This window comes from Chiloscyllium plagiosum, chromosome 16 (assembly GCF_004010195.1).
Source record: "Chiloscyllium plagiosum isolate BGI_BamShark_2017 chromosome 16, ASM401019v2, whole genome shotgun sequence".
NCBI classification, from domain to species: Eukaryota; Metazoa; Chordata; class Chondrichthyes; order Orectolobiformes; family Hemiscylliidae; genus Chiloscyllium; species Chiloscyllium plagiosum.
The window spans coordinates 51,036,661-51,049,649 of NC_057725.1; the positions used below are offsets into that span (position 1 = coordinate 51,036,661).

The 12,989-nt window shown below is 38.7% G+C and overlaps 1 protein-coding gene across 3 annotated transcripts in view; it reads left to right on the forward strand.

The window, feature by feature from the left end:
* Positions 1-12,989, forward strand: part of hps5 (HPS5 biogenesis of lysosomal organelles complex 2 subunit 2) — a 62,188-nt gene that overhangs the window by 16,778 nt on the left and 32,421 nt on the right. For all 3 annotated transcript variants that reach the window (XM_043706101.1, XM_043706100.1, XM_043706102.1), the window contains 3 exons: positions 2,664-2,856; positions 5,677-5,807; positions 9,035-9,250. In XM_043706101.1, the coding sequence (XP_043562036.1) occupies positions 2,664-2,856; positions 5,677-5,807; positions 9,035-9,250 (540 nt within the window). The remainder of the gene's footprint in view (positions 1-2,663; positions 2,857-5,676; positions 5,808-9,034; positions 9,251-12,989) is intronic.

Below are 12,989 nucleotides of genomic sequence, written 5' to 3' on the forward strand. Positions count from 1 at the left end.
GGCACTGTCCAGTGGGGTACCGCACGGATCAGTACTGGGACCGCAGCTTTTTACAATCTATCTTCAGGATATACAAGATGGTATTCGCAATAACATTCGCAAATTTCATCAGCTGGGTGGCAGGGTGAAATGTGATGAGGATGTTAGGAGATTACAGGGTGACCTGGACAAGTTAGGTGAGTGCTCAGATGCATGGCAGATGCACTTTCACGTGGATAAATGGATCCTTATCCACTTTGGTGGCAAGAACAGGAAGGCAGATTACCACCTAAGTGGAATCAATTTAGGTAAAGGGGCAGTACAGAGAGATCTGGGGGTTCTTGTACACCACTCAATGAAGGTAAGCATGCAGGTACAGCAGGTAGTGAAGAAGGCTAATAGCATGCTGGCCTTCATAACAAGAGGGATTGAGTATAGAAGCAAAGAGGTCCTTCTGCAGCTGTACAGGGCCCTGGTGAGACCACACCTGGAGTACTGTGTGCAGTTCTGGTCTCCAAATTTGAGGTGAGACATTCTGGCTATTGAGGGAATGCAGCGTAGGTTCACGAGGTCAATTCCTGGAATGGCGGGATTACCTTACACTGAAAGACTGGAGCGACTGGGCTTGTGTACCCTTGAGTTTAGAAGACTGAGAGGGGATCTGATTGAGACATATAAGATTATTAAAGGATTGGACCCTCTGGAGGTAGGAAACATATTTCCACTGATGGGTGAGTGCCGAACCAGAGGACACAGCTTAAAAATACGGGGTAGACCATTTAGGATAGAGATGAGGAGAAACTTCTTCACCCAGAGAGTGGTGGCTGTGTGGAAAGCTCTGCCCCAGAGGGCAGTGGAGGCCCAGTCTCTGGATTCATTTAAGAAAGAGTTGGATAGAACTCTCAAAGATAGTGGAATCAAGGGTTATGGAGATAAGGCAGGAACAGGATACTGATTAGGAATGATCAGCCATGATTATATTGAATGGCGGTGCAGGCTCGAAGGGCTGAATGGCCTACTCCTGCACCTATTGTCTGTTGCATCAAAATTCTGAAATTCCCTTCCTAAGGCTATAATCGGTCAACTTACAGAATATGGGCTGTAGCGGTTCAAGAAGTCAACTCACCACTACCTTTTCAAGGGCAGCTAGGAATGGGTAATAAATGCTAGTCAGCCAGTGACACTCACACTTTAAAAAACGGTCTGTGAGCATACTCTGCCATTCAACCTGAGTGTGGCTGATCTTGCGACTCCATATTGCTGCCCACTCCCATATCTCTAATTCCCCAACACACAAAAATCTGTCTGCCACAGCTTAAAATCTAGTCAACAGTGGAACAGCCATGATCCTCTGAGGTAAAGAATTCCAACAATTCTCAACTCTTCAAGTGAAGACATTTCTCTTCATCTCAGTGATTCTCCCCTGATCATAAGACTATGCAACTATGTTGAATATTCCCAGCCATTAGGAATTACCTGTATCTATCCTGTCAAGCCCTGAATAATTTTGTATGTTTTCAATGATATTATGGCGCACCATTGTAAAATCTAGAGAATATTTGTCCAATTTATTCAGCCTCTCTTTATAGGACAACTCTCTCACCCCACGGTTAAGAAACAGGTAGTTTTGTTGGTCGGCTTTCTTCTCTTTCAACAGTGACAAAAGTTGCCTGATCTTTCTGTCTAACTTAAACGTTTAATGTCATACACAATGACCTTGCTAAAAAAAATAGTCTTTAAGAACAGTGACTGACAGCCAATTTATCCCAATCAAAAATAAGTGAACAACCACTCAATTGTTTGAATTGTTTGTCTGAATTTGAATTAAATAGCTTAACCCTTCTTTCTTGGGTTAGCTGAATAAAAGCTCAGTTAAATTATAACATTTTGCAGCACAAAAATCTATTTGGGTTACTGTGTCTTTGAAAGAACTATTTAATACAGTCTGACATTTCAACTTTACTTCATTGCCTGGCAAAATTTGTATTCTGTAAATATATGGTAATTGGCCATTTGAATGTTCCCATGGAACATAATTTCACTATGTTCTAATTCAATTCCTGCTCAAACTTCTTTCGGCTCTATTTCTTCAAATTATTGGATATGTGTTGCCTTTAACAAGTCTTTAGTTGTTTCTTACTAATTCAGACTTCTCCAAGTGAAAACTAATTTTGTCCTTGATATGGAAAGAGATTTATATATATCCTGTTTTCCTGTTTTAATCAGGGAGGGCTTAACGTTAAACAGCAGTGAAGGGTGAACTCGTAAAATCAAGATTTTATTGAATCATGTCCACTGGCAACAATACCATGTTTTCACATGTACAGGTTAAAGGATAAAATGACTCCGTTTAACTGGATGATTTGCCTATCGTGGGATGTGTACAAGATGATTCCCTATTTAAGCGGGCATAAAACGACAGGACAGTCAGATGTGTTGAATGATGCATGTTGCAGGATGAGTGAGATAGAGAGAAATTTTGCAGGAAAGATGTTAAATTTCTGGCAAGTGATAATGAGAATGTATGTTGCATGCTATAGAGACAAACATTCAGAGCACAGACAAATATTCAGAGCACAGAAAAATCTTCACTCTAGAGAACAATAGAGATGTTGGCTTTCCATTAAACAAGTTCCTCGGATGTCCAAGCCCTCATTATTTTGTTGGTGTTTTCCCTTGTTCAGCCAGGGACATGTGATTGTGTGGGAGCTGCATCACGAGCGGCGCGGGAAACCTGAGCGTATTTATGTGTCGTCAGAACACAAAGGCCGACAAGTCACAGCCCTCTGCTGGGATACTACTGCTCTCCGGGTCTTTGTGGGAGACAATCTAGGAAAGGTTTCTGGCCTGAAAGTTAACTCCTCCAAACAAGGAAAGGTCTGTGATTTCTTAGTATGCAATATGCTCTTATCTATCTACAAAATGTCACAATGAAGTAGGGTGAGCAAATCATACCATGGTATTCATTCCATCCTAATCATATAGCATAATATTACTGCACGAAATTATTCCTCACATTGTAAAGGACTTATTGATAAATGCATGATGCAGCTGATCATATGGACCATGAGGCCCTAAAGTTAACGTTTAATGTGTGCTGTGTGCTTAACTGATGCAATAGTGGAAAAGCTGCAGTTGACTCAGAACATTAACAAGTTTGACAGTAAGTAGACAGTGGCTGATATTGGAAGAATAAATGCTTGGTTTTCAAAAATACCCAACATGAAAAGCGACAGTGCTTATAAAGTTACCAAATAAAGCATGAGGATTAGGAGAATTTTTGAATTTAGCAAAGAAGGATCAAGAAATTGATGAAGAAGGAACAGTTTGAAGATAAAATGGCATGAAACGCAAAAAGGGAATTTGAAAGCTTCTATAAATATATATTATATGAAAAAGAAATGATTAACTGAACTGAATTTAAAGTAGGGAATAGAAGAATGGCAGGGAATCTAAACAAATGCTTTGCCTCTGTCTTTGCAGGGGAAGACTCAAGAAATAATTAAGATTCAGTCTGTAGTGAAAAGGTGGAACTGAAAGAAATTTGTTAGTAAGCAAAGTGATATTGGAGAAATTAATGAGACTGTAAGTTGACAAGTCTGCAGGATCTCATGATTTTCACTGTTAAAGTGTTGAAAGAAATGGCTACAGAGATGTTAAATGTATAGGTGATCATTTTTCCAAATTCTTTTATTTCTGTAATGGTGCCTGTAGTTGCAAATGTAACCCCATAGTTTAAGAAAGGAGAGAGAAAACAAAACTGGGAATATCTGTTGGTCTGATGTTAGTAAAGAAAATACTGAAGTATGTTTTAAAGGTTGTGATTACTAGACGTTTAGAAAAGTTGTCTGATTAGAGAAGAGTTATCATGGATTTGGGAAGGAAAAGCATGTTTGACAAACCTGACAGATTGTTGTTTGGTCATTCAGAACTTGAGTATTACTGATAAATGGCATTTTGTTATGGTGCTCTTGCCTAAGAAAGGATGTACTTGCGGAGGGCGTGCTGCAAAGGATACCAGACTGACTCCTGAAATGGTGGGATTGCCCTTTTGAGGAGGGGGATCTCAGAAGAATGAGAGGCGATCTCATAGAAACATACAAAATTTGTCAAAGGATAGAGAGGATGGATGCAGAAAGAATGTTTTATTCTGTTGGTTGAGTCTAGAACCAGGTACTCAGTCTCAGAATAAAAGGTGAGCCATTTGTGACTGAGATAAAGACGATCTTCTTTCTTCAGAGGATTTAAATCTTTTGGAATTTTTGACACTGGAGGGCTCTGGAATCATTAATAATTATATAGTTATTAATCATTATTAATAAAGTTTTAGATAGAGTTTGATAGAATTATAGTGAAAAATTACATCGAGACTATTAGGGATAGTTTGAGAAAGTGACATTGAGCTTGATGATCAGCCATGATCTAAAATGATGGGAATGCCTATATTATAATGACCAAGTCAGAGGGACCAAAACTATTTTATCCAGTGATTTCAGCTGAAATGTTCGTATGTATGTATATGATGCAGGATGCGATTGTGTGATAGCTTTGGTTTGAAAAGCTTGTCATCTTGGTGTTGAGGCTCACTGAACAAAAGTCATTTGATTAAGGATTTGGAGGATACCAGTTTGTCAAATAGTGCCTCTCAGGGAATTGATGTATTCACGAGATGAACGTGTATGTGGGCGGGTGGGGGGTGGGGGGGGGATGTGAGGGAGTGGTGGTCAGTGGTTGGGTTGGATTGGATTGGTGGAGATGAGTAGAAGGTGGTATGTCACTATTTCTTCAGATGGTGCTAATTTGCTGGGGATCTGTGCAGTTTACTGGATGAAGCTCATTGTGTTGGGTTGTGTTCTGGCTAAACATATTGGATTTTGTTTAAGCTGTGCCATGATTAAATGAATATGATAATGATTGGCACGTGAAAATTAGTGGTCTTCCTGATTGAGGTATATATGACAGTTTTATGTGGTAAATCTAGGAGTTGAATGTGTATTAGTACATGTGAAAGACATTTCTAAAGTTGTATGATTACATAAAATTATTGTTGGAGTGCAGATTATGTTCATTCTGATTTATTGTATTGCTGTTATTTCCCTACTTGAGCCGCATTCTATTTTTAAATTGAGAAACCTAGATGAAGGACAATGCATTGTAAGATGTTGCAAAGGTTAAAGTAAAGGTAAATAAAGAAAAAGTTAACTAACTTAAATGACTAAGCGCTGCCAAGCTTAAGTCAGTCAGAAGAAAAGACTCGAAATAGGCAACAAAAACAGAAATTGCTGGAAAAGCTAGCAGGTCTGCCGACATCTGTGAAGAGAAATCAGAGTTCAAGCTTCAGGTCTGGTGACTCTGATTTCTCTTCACTGATGCTGCCAGACCTGAACTTTTCCAGCAATTTCTGTTTTTGTTTCTAATTTACAGCATCTGCAGTTCTTTCCATTCTTACTTGAAATATGTAGTTTGATAAATAGAACATGTCAAGTATTAGTAATCAGTATTCTGGTGTTCTGAGTGCTTTAGTAACAAATAATATAGATTTTGTTGGAGAGAGGCGAGAAATGGCATAAGGAAAAGTTATTGGTCAATTAATTGATTCTGCACTTTATATTCGGGAAGGGGGTTAAAGATGCAAGAATTGGTGTTGCAAGATCTATGTAGAGACACCTTATTGATTGTTTTCTTATTCTGTCTTAGGCTGCTGCATTTGTGATGTTTCCAGTTCAAGTGATCACAATAGTGGACTCAAGAGTGGTGCAACTTGACTATCAGGAGGGTAGATTGTTGGTCTCATCTCTCACTCGTTGCTATCTTTGTGACACTGACAAGTATGTGCCAGTATTCCAAATATATTAAGACTTTAACTGCTGCATTGCAATTTTGGTTTTGAAGCATTTTTCATGTTTTTAATGTGGAATATATCTGCTTATTAGCTTTATTAATTTTTAAGGTGTTGATTTCATTGAGATTTGTGCCATAGAAGGTGGGCTGAGATTGCTGGAGGTCAACCAATGCCATCACCTCATTCATCTCAAACTGGGTATTGCAGTTTTCCCTGTCTTACTATAGAATATGGCAAGTCTGCTGGCTGAATTAACAAGGGTGTGACAATACTATGGTTTTAAGAGGCGTATTTTGTCCTTTTTTTAAAGAGGTTTTGAGCTATAAATGATAAGTTATCTCCTCCAAGCTAATAATAAAACCATTTGTGAAGCTTTGGTCTTTTTTAAAACGTTGGAACAATATAAGTAGCATCAATGGGTGGAGTCTGGATCCCAGGGTTTGAGCTTTCAGCAGATGCTGGGTTTTGAAGCTGGTTGTCGAAGCTGCTACATCGTTCTCTCTGTTACATTTAAAAGTTTAGATTTTCCTCCCATTGCTAGAATTGCATGTGAGGCAATCTGTTTTACTGAATTTGCCTTTGCCAATGGTATATTTATGGGAAGTTACTATATTGGAACAGTTGTTGTTTAGTAGTTAAATAATCTATTATTCTGTAAAGTTTTCCAGCTGAATTAAGTTATTCTAATTCTTCCTCCTTTCGCTTGTGTTTTAACTATAGGGTAAGAATAAAGTGTGTTTTACTTAAATTTGAGTAGTGTAACCAATCAAATTAGATCTGGAACACAGCACTTTACACTTGCCTTGAAAATAAGGAAAAGCTAAGGTGTAAGCTATCTCCATGATATATTTGAAGGGGGTTTGGTCTGGACCATAACAGGAGTTGCGTGTTTTGTTATGGAAAACCACTTGGTGAAAGATACAACTGAAATCAGTCTTTGTGCAGCTGTACAAGCCTTTAGTTTTGCAGTTACAGATTACTACCAAGAACCTCCTAATTTTAACAACCACAATTTAAAATCAGTATCTATTGAGAGGCTCTAATGAGTCCCAGGTTGATGTCATCACTAACCTACACAATTAATGATGAGATAAGTAAATGGGTAAACTTGTTATCTGATTAATAAACCCTTATTGCATTTGTTGATCTTGCTAGGAGGAGTAAACCCATGGCCACTACCATCTAGTAGGATGTGTGCAGCAGATATATGGAAACACCACCACCACCTGCAAGTTCTCCTCGAAGCAAGTCACCATCATGACTTGAAAATTTTCATCATGCTTTCAGTGTTGTTGGGTCAATACCCTAGGAATCCCTTCCTAAAGTTATTGTGGATCCTCCTGCATCAAATGGAGTGTAATGGCTCAAGGATGCACTCACTACCTCCTTAAGGGCAAAAAAAGGATGAGTAATAAGTCCTGGACCAGCCAGCGTTGCCCACATCTCATGAATGAATGAAACCAAAATGTATCAAGGGAGTGAAGATTAATGATGTGCTTTAGCTTGGAGGATCTTGGTTTTCAATCATTCTGGTCACTTTACAGGGTTGGTCTTTTCAAAAAAAAGGGGTTTTATCATCTATATTCAATTACTTTTGCTCGAAGAGGTCACAATTCCTAATAGGTATAGTTTTTTTGAGCACCATCCAGCTTTCTGAATTTTGCTGAGGTCATTTTTGATGTGTGAACCTATGGTGGATTTGTTATTTTTGGATGTTATTTGGCTATTAGAATCTGAGCTTGTTCTTGCTTGGTGATATTTAGGTGACTATACAATAAAATTAATTGGTTAGTGCTCAACAATAAAGCTTTACCAATGTTCTCTTCCTCACCACAATCCCAGGTCACTGAAGCTAGTTGTAAATTTATTAACTAGCTCATAACAGATTATAAATTAAGTGAAGGGCCTTCCATGTGTGCATGCCTTCAGTGCTAAAGCAGCCCATGTATTTAATCAACCTTTATATGCGTAGTCACTCATGTTGCCAGTTGCTTAATGTGGTTCAGTAGAAGGTAAACTGTTACAACTCTGAGATAACGCACTGGAAATCAAGCTGCATGGTTCCATGGAGTGTCACAAATATTAATTAATAGCCCCAGTTTACCAGAATGATGAACTTAGGGTGAAAGAAAACAATCACCAAGTTTCTGTACTTAATAAGAAAATTACTGTTTATTGTGGATAAATTGTTTTTAACCAGTGGCAGTCGGGATTTGCAATGAATAGTGAGTTAGCTGTTACTGGAGACTTTCTGATACTCCCATACAAGTGAGCAACACACATTTATGATGCTCTCTCTTTGCAGGCATTGACACCACATACCATAGTTGCCAAGTCAGGAGCCAATCACAATATTGTTGCCAAGCAAAATTCAGATTCCATTAGCCGAGTGGTCACTACTGCACTGGCTGTCCCAGGAAGCGTGCAACATTATATACAACTCTCAAAGCACTTCAGTAAACATGGTTTTAAGTTTTGCTATCTCCTTGGTTTAAAGCAGTACATTCCTTTTATTTCCTCAAATTAAAGGAAAAAAGAAAATGTGGTCTTTACTATTGAAATTGCACTTCATATTTAGAATTTATTGCCTCAACCAAGAGTAAGAGACCTTTTCATGTTATAACAAGTCTAAAGATATTTTTCATAAGCAGTGAGACTGAAATGGTTTGAATGACGTTAGGTATTACCTTACATTCTGATAATGCTGACATTTTACATTGTCAGATGGATACTGGCATTGCATATTTCCTATAATTCGCCAGTTCAGGGTTAGGGTCTGGCTCCAGTTTTCTTTTGCTGATCTTTAACATTAGGCTTTTGCCAAAGCTGGTAACTAGTGTGGCTTTGTCTCTGAAATATTCTATTGCACTCAACAAATTGAAAAAAAAAAGAGAAGCACTAACAGATTTTCAATGTGAGAGAATTTGAGCAAGAGCAGTTCTGAAATGTATTGATTAGAAGTGATTGTACACCAATGGAGGAATTTTAACTTTCATGGATTTATGGTATCTACAACTTGATAAAACTAAAGAAGAAGAAAGGCCTTGTGGTGCATTGGTAGTGTCCCTGACTAGTGAGCCAGGAGTCCTGGGTTCAAGGCCTTACCTGCTTCAGAGGTGTGTCATAACATCTCTGAACAAGGTTTTTTTTTACGAAATGTAAAATTGAAGAGGTTTGCAAACGCATTCATTTTCAATTCTTCTTGGATGACAGAGAGAAGTTCTGGAAAATTGGGAACAAGGAGCGAGATGGAGAATTTGGAGCCTGTTTCTTACCAGGATCAAAGAACGCTGGATTCTCACAGCCACTGATATTCTGTGCACGGCCTGGTTCACGAATGTGGGAGGTGAACTTTGAGGGAGAGGTGCTGAGCACACATCAGTTCAAACAGTTATTGGGATCACCTTCACTTCCCATCATTTCTCACAGGTATTCATTTGTGGAACTGTTAAGAATCACATTCATTTACTAAAATTGCTCATCAGAATGAAAAAAATGTCAAGGGTGAGAAAAAAGTCATCAAACTCCTCTTTCTAGAATTTTAACATTTGAAATCGGGCTTACAGCTGAGTTTTGAATGTCTTTGAAATCTGTGCCATGACAGACTCTGATTTATTTTGCACATTTCTGCCACCTTCTTATTGTATTTTTTACGCTCTTCATAACTGGTTGTCAAACAGTGTTTATTTCATTTGCTGACTGCCACTGCGAAGCTTCTGTTATTCTCATGGCCACAGTTTTTTGTTTGTCTCCTTAAATATTTGTTACGTCTTTCAGTTATTCCCAATCGGAGCAGGTGCAGGCCATTAATTTAGATCATGATCCTTTGGTACCAACTTTCCACTTTCCTCTTTCCTCTTGACCCCTTAACACCCTTCTTTTATTAAAATCTGATGATAGGTTATGATAATACAGTGGTAATGTCCCTTCCTATGAGTCACGAAAATCTGGGTTCAAGTTTCATCTACTCCAGAAATGTGTAATAACATCTTTGAATAGGTTGATTAGAAAATATTTTGAAATCTGTTGGTGTAAGTCTTGAAATTTCAGTTGATCCAGAATCCTCAGCCTTTTAGACGTTTTAGGTTCCCATTCCTGCTTAAATGTTTCCTGAAAACCGTTTCAGACAATGACTTCATGTTCTACATTTCTCCAACAGCAAAAAGAAGTTTCATTATTCTTCCTGTTTCAAAACTCATAATCATTCTCAACTGAAATCCCCCATTCAAACTCCGGAAAATACAAACCAAATTTATGTAACCTCATAATTTAACCCTTTCAATTGTAGTGTGAAGAATTTGCACAGTCTACCTTTCAAATAAAGTATAATTTCTCTTAAGTTTGATGTCTAAAAATGGATACTGTATTTGAGATGAAGTCTGAAAAGCTCAATGAATAACATAAGAATCACTTCCTCACTTTTGCATTCTGATCCTCTCTATAAAAAGGCAAGCATTCCATTTGACATTTTTGGCACTACTGCTCTTAGTTTCCCAATGGAGAGAAGGCTACTTCATTTTGTCTTTCACAAAACTGAAGTGGGTAACGTCAAACTTACTCACATCTGTCTTTTCTATTGGTTTGTCTGTCCCTTTAATTTCCTCTACCACCTAACTTGGTGTCATCAGTAAACCTGAATAGGCAACTGTCTCTGTCTTCATCTAAATCATTAGTGCATATGGTTAAAAAAACATTGAGGTTCCAGTACAATTTCAAGAGGAATACAACTTAGCATCTCACCAACTGGGGAACTAACCCTTGATCCTCCTCTCTGACTCCTACCTCCCATCAATTAGCAACAATTGTCACCTCAAGTTCAGAATTTTTGGTAATGAGCTCCCGTGCAGAACCTTTTTCTGGAAGGGTATTAGACAAACCCCTATCCTTCATGTAGGTGATCTCTTCAAAACAATTCAAGTACATTAATCAGAAATAATCCACTCATCACAAATCTATGTTTAGTCTCTTTATTTGAACTGATATTTGCCCACAGATTCAATCGTAAAATCATAAAGTCATACAGCACGGAAACAGGGCGGCATGGTGGCTCAGTGGTTAGCACTGCTGCCTCACAGCACCAGGGTCCCAGGTTCAATTCCAGCCTCGGGCGACCGACTGTGTGGCGTTTGCACATCCTACCAGTGTCTGCGTGGGTTTTCTCTGGGAGCTCCGGTTTCCTCCCACAGTCCAAAGACGTGCAGGTCAGGTGAATTGGCCATGCTAAATTGCACATAGTGTTAGGTGCATCAGTTAGAGGGAAATGGATCTGGATGGGTTACTCTTCGGAGGGTCGGCGTGGACTTGTTGGGTGGAAGGGCCTGTTTCCACACTGTAGAGAATCTAATCTAAACAGACCCTTTGGTCCAACCATAACCCCAAACTAAACTAGTTTCATCTGCCTCGCTTGGACCTAATCCCTCCAAACATTTCTTATTCACATACTTACCTAAATGTCTTTTAAATTTTGTAACTGTACCTGCATCCACTACTTCCTGTAGAAGTTCATTCCACACACCGTTTATTTTTTAAAATTGCCCTTCATGTCTTTTTTTAAATCCTTCTCTCACCTTAAAAATATGCCTCTCCCATCCTGCGGAAAAGACACTTGCCATTCACCTTATCTATGCCTTTTGTGCCTCTGTCTCTGAAGTAGTTAAGTTAACTTCACAACTGTTGTCGATAAACTGACAAGCTTCCTGTTTTCGCTTCAGAAAATTTCAAATGTTTTCTTAATGCACAGGCCATACCTGAATCTAGAGTGCTATACAAAATTATAACTAATACATTTGCAATTTCCTCAGCTATTCCTTTTAACGTGTATTCATTATATTCGTATAATGAAGATAACAATGTTTTCATTATTCATTTCATGCATGTTCCTTCTTATACTCTTGATACTGAACTGCAGTCTTCACTGGTCCTGCTCACTTCTTTGAGTTCTGCCTGTAACTTGTATGGGTCCATTACTGATGACTATAAAATTCAAAAAACTGTCTGTCCCGTAAACTCACCTTTAAACCTCTCATTTAAGTGAAACACCTAGATGCATTTTCATCTCTTCCCCCGCCCCCCCCCATTCCCCCTCCAAAAAAGGACAACTCTTTGGCCCCATGGTTTCCTGTTGGAGCTTGTTATATGCATGTTTCACTCTGGTAATGTATTTAAGTCCAAATGCCTGTTTTGAGCATTAAGTGCAAACTGCTAGTTTATGGTTGTTAGAGGATTATTTGGGTTCAGTTGATTAACACACCTAAAATATTGAAAACTTTGCTAAAGTATCACCAAGTTTCATTATTCCCAGCTTTTCTTAAAAATGTTCTTATTATAATATTTTATTATATCAAAGCCTTGATATCATTCTGTGGCAGATCCTCTTTACTCTCAATGCATCAAACTGCAGATAAGGTGAAGAATTGCTGTTTACAAGTTATTGCCCTTGTGTTTCCTATACCCCGGTCAGTTGCTCCAATCATCTTCTAAGCTATCTGCCAGTAGCCTTGGGTTATCTGTCCTATGTCGCATTGCCTGATTTTATGACCATTTACTTGTTCCTTGCTATTTGTTTATCATCCCTCTGTTATATTTGATGAAATTCACGTTCATAGAGTCAGAGAGATGTACATCATGAAACCTATGCCCTCTAGTTCTGGACTCCCCCACCCCAGGGAAAAGACCTTCTCTATTTATCCTATCCATGCCACTGATGATTTTATAAACCTCTATAAGGTCACCCCTCCACCCCCGAAGCTCCAGCCTGTTCAGCCACTTCCTATAGTTCAAATCCTCCAACCCTGACAACATCCTTGTAAATCTTTGCTGAACCCTTTCAAGTTTCATAACATCCTTCTCATAGGAAGGAGACCAGAATTGCGCGCAATATTCCAACAGTGGCGTAACCAATGTCCTGTACAGCTACAACATGACCTCCCAACTCCTGTACTCAATACTCTGACCAATAAAGGAAAGCATACCAAATGCCTTCTTCACTATCCTATCTACCTGCGACTTCACTTGCAAGGAGGTAAGAACCTGCACTCCAAGGTCTCTTTGTTCAGCAACACTCTGTAGAACCTTACCATTAATGTAAAAGTCCTGCTAAAATTTGCTTTTCCAAATTGCAGCACCTCACGTTTATCTAAATTAAACTCCATCTGCCACTCCTCAGCCC